Here is a 2,548-nt window from a genome sequence, read left to right on the forward strand (position 1 = left end):
CCCCCCCCCCCCATGGCCCTGGCTTTGAGAATTTCCTCCAAAATTACACTGCCGCTTCCTGCCCTACAGTTCCCTGGGGCCCATTCGTGCAGAGGAGGGGCAGCTCTGGCCCTGCCCTGTGAGGGTGCCCGTGGGGGACCTCAGCACCTGGTCTCCCCCAGGCCAGGATGCAGTACTGCCTGTTCTGAGGGCAAGGAGAGCCAGGGGTCCAAGGAGAGGCCTGGGGCCACTCAGCCACCAACACCTGGCGCCCTCAGCCCCCCTCCCTGTGTGTAGGGGGGTTCTGCATGGAGCTGCCTGGCCTTTCTTCTCTGCTGTGCCCACAGAGCTCTGCCATTAAACTAATTGTCACCTGCAAGATTTTAATGGTCGGCCAGCTGTGCATGGCGCCTGGTGGGGGCCTAAATCCACCTCCCTGGGGCCATGGAGTCTGTGGGGGAGGACACAGTAGTAGACTGCCAGGAACTTTCTTTCATTGTGCAGCTGGGTCAAGGCAAGATGGGTCCTCCTTCTGAGTACAGCTCATAGAGGGCCTGGCAACCCAAGGACCTCAGCTCTTTTGGGCCCAGTTGGGCACCAGTGGGGGCACTTGGTGGCTAGCACCCACTTAGGCCTGTGGGCCCACTCTGTGGCATCACCTGACCACAGTGGGCCTGAGGCCTACAGGGACTGAGACTGCTCTGCTGCCCGTAGACTTCTACCTTGGTGGTGGGCTTGCCCCCTCTTTTCTTGCCCTGCAGTGCCTCCCCATCCCCCCCCTCACCTGTCCCTATAGTCCTCACCCCAGTTTCCCAACAGAAGACTCTTGATGGTTGCAAGGCCAGCTGTTGCTCCTTTGGCCTTGCTCTGGCCCCAGAAAGGGGTCCTTCTCAGAGACCTAGTTGTCCCAAGCACCCCATACCCTGGGGTGGGACTGCAGGCCTGGCTGGGGGTTGTGTGGTAAGTTCAGAACTTTCGGAGAGGACAGTCTCCCCCTATTTGGAAGATACTGTTCCATTTTTAATTATCCAAAGCTTCCAAACTTTATATTATCATATGAAAGACACAAAATGCCAACTCTTAGCCCAGGTAGGGAGCTAGCATGGAAAGTTCTGGTGGGTTTAGGCGAGTACTCAGGTATTCAGAGTCAAGCCTCTGCCCATCTGTTCATCTGTCTGTCCGTTGGCCCTGCTCACAGCCAGGGGCGGATCTGGCCCAGTGGGCATGCTCTTGGAGGGCCTGTACACAGGTCATGTTCGAGGTGGGGTGCTGCATGGGTCCCAGTGGTATCCACCTTCCCTAGTGGCATCCGCCTCTTGGCTGCTTGGGCCCTCCTCCTAACTTCGAATCGCCGTCTTTCTGTCGCGGTCTTTGCTCTGCAGAAGGAAGGAGGGTTGTCAGGGTCTGGGCGGTGACCTGGTGGTACTCAGGGCCAACTCTGGGGTCTCTGGCTTACGTTGGGTGCTGTCCCAGGTGGCTGGCACTGAGGCACCCCCCTGTTAGGCTCCAGGCTACTCCGTGCATTTTGGGGAGGGGAGTAAACTGCTGCACAGCCAAAACTGTAAAATTAAATTTCCCAGATGTTCAGGCCCCAGGAGCTCCCGAGTGCTGTCTGGAGAGGAAATGGGGATTGGGAAAAGCCGTTGTATTTTCTCCCTGTTCACCCTTCTTTTCCGGTGCCACCAAGCCCAGTCCAAGCTGTAAATCACAGCCAGCCTGCAGCTTCACCTACTGTGGTGCCTGGGCAGTCCAGGGGAGGGGCAGCAGGTGTCCAAAAAGACATGGGGTGGTGGCAGTGGATCCCAAGGGCCCTTTCTGCTTCACTCCTACACCCAGCAACCTATATGGCCAACTTGTACATCCTGAACTCAACTCACTGGTTTCTCAACTTGTTGAGCAGAACAGCTGAAGTAGAAATGGTGGGGTCCTCCAGCCTCTGCTAGGGTGGTACCTCCAGTCCCCAGAGCCTGCACTGCCCTTTCAGGCCATCCCTGTATCCTGGGCCCATATTTACAGGTCCTAGTGACGCAATGCAGCAGGAGCCAGTGTCCTAGGAGAGGCTCTATGAGAAGGCCCCACACTGCCCTCCCCATGGACAGCTTCTACGTGTCCCTCTTTGCTGGGGCCCAGCTTGGGTGGCAGGTGTCCCTACCGAGGCCTGATGGGGAGAACCGCCCAGCACCTGGCCCTCTTTGGGCACTCGTAGCCCACGCTCACCAGCTTTCTCTGGTTGCTGAGGCAGAAGGTGCAGATCTGCTTGGGTTGAGCGTTCTCGCCATCGCGTGATGGGGGTGGCTGGGGGCTGCCCGCACGCGCTGCGTGGAAGAAGGCGGGTCCCGCGTGGCATGGTTGCCCGTCGCCGCAAGCCTCCCCCACCAGCAGCACGTTGCCCAGGTGCGAAATGTAGCTAGAGGCCAGGCGCAGCGTCTCAATCTTGGAGAGCTTGCGGTCAGCCGGCTCCGTTGGGATGAGCGTGCGCAGTGCCGTGAAGGCAGTGTTCACGCTGTTGGTTCGGTCCCGCTCGCGAGCGTTTGCTGTATGCCGCTGCCGGGGTTCGCGGCCTGTCCGA

At 59.0% G+C, this 2,548-nt stretch overlaps 2 protein-coding genes across 2 annotated transcripts in view; one reads left to right on the forward strand and one right to left on the reverse strand.

Moving 5' to 3' along the window:
• The window catches only part of Bop1 (BOP1 ribosomal biogenesis factor), a 23,673-nt gene that overhangs the window by 16,251 nt on the left and 4,874 nt on the right, over window positions 1-2,548 (forward strand). The window lies entirely within an intron of this gene.
• Window positions 1,270-2,547, reverse strand: Scx (scleraxis bHLH transcription factor; the record flags this gene model as incomplete). The annotated part of the gene is made up of 2 exons (XM_010630654.1): window positions 1,270-1,355; window positions 2,197-2,547. Coding segments are annotated over 2 exons (390 nt in total), but the record flags the coding sequence as incomplete, so codon positions are not given.

This window comes from Fukomys damarensis, unplaced genomic scaffold (genome assembly GCF_012274545.1).
Source record: "Fukomys damarensis isolate Sample0158 unplaced genomic scaffold, DMR_v1.0_HiC HiC_scaffold_5, whole genome shotgun sequence".
Taxonomy (NCBI): Eukaryota; Metazoa; Chordata; class Mammalia; order Rodentia; family Bathyergidae; genus Fukomys; species Fukomys damarensis.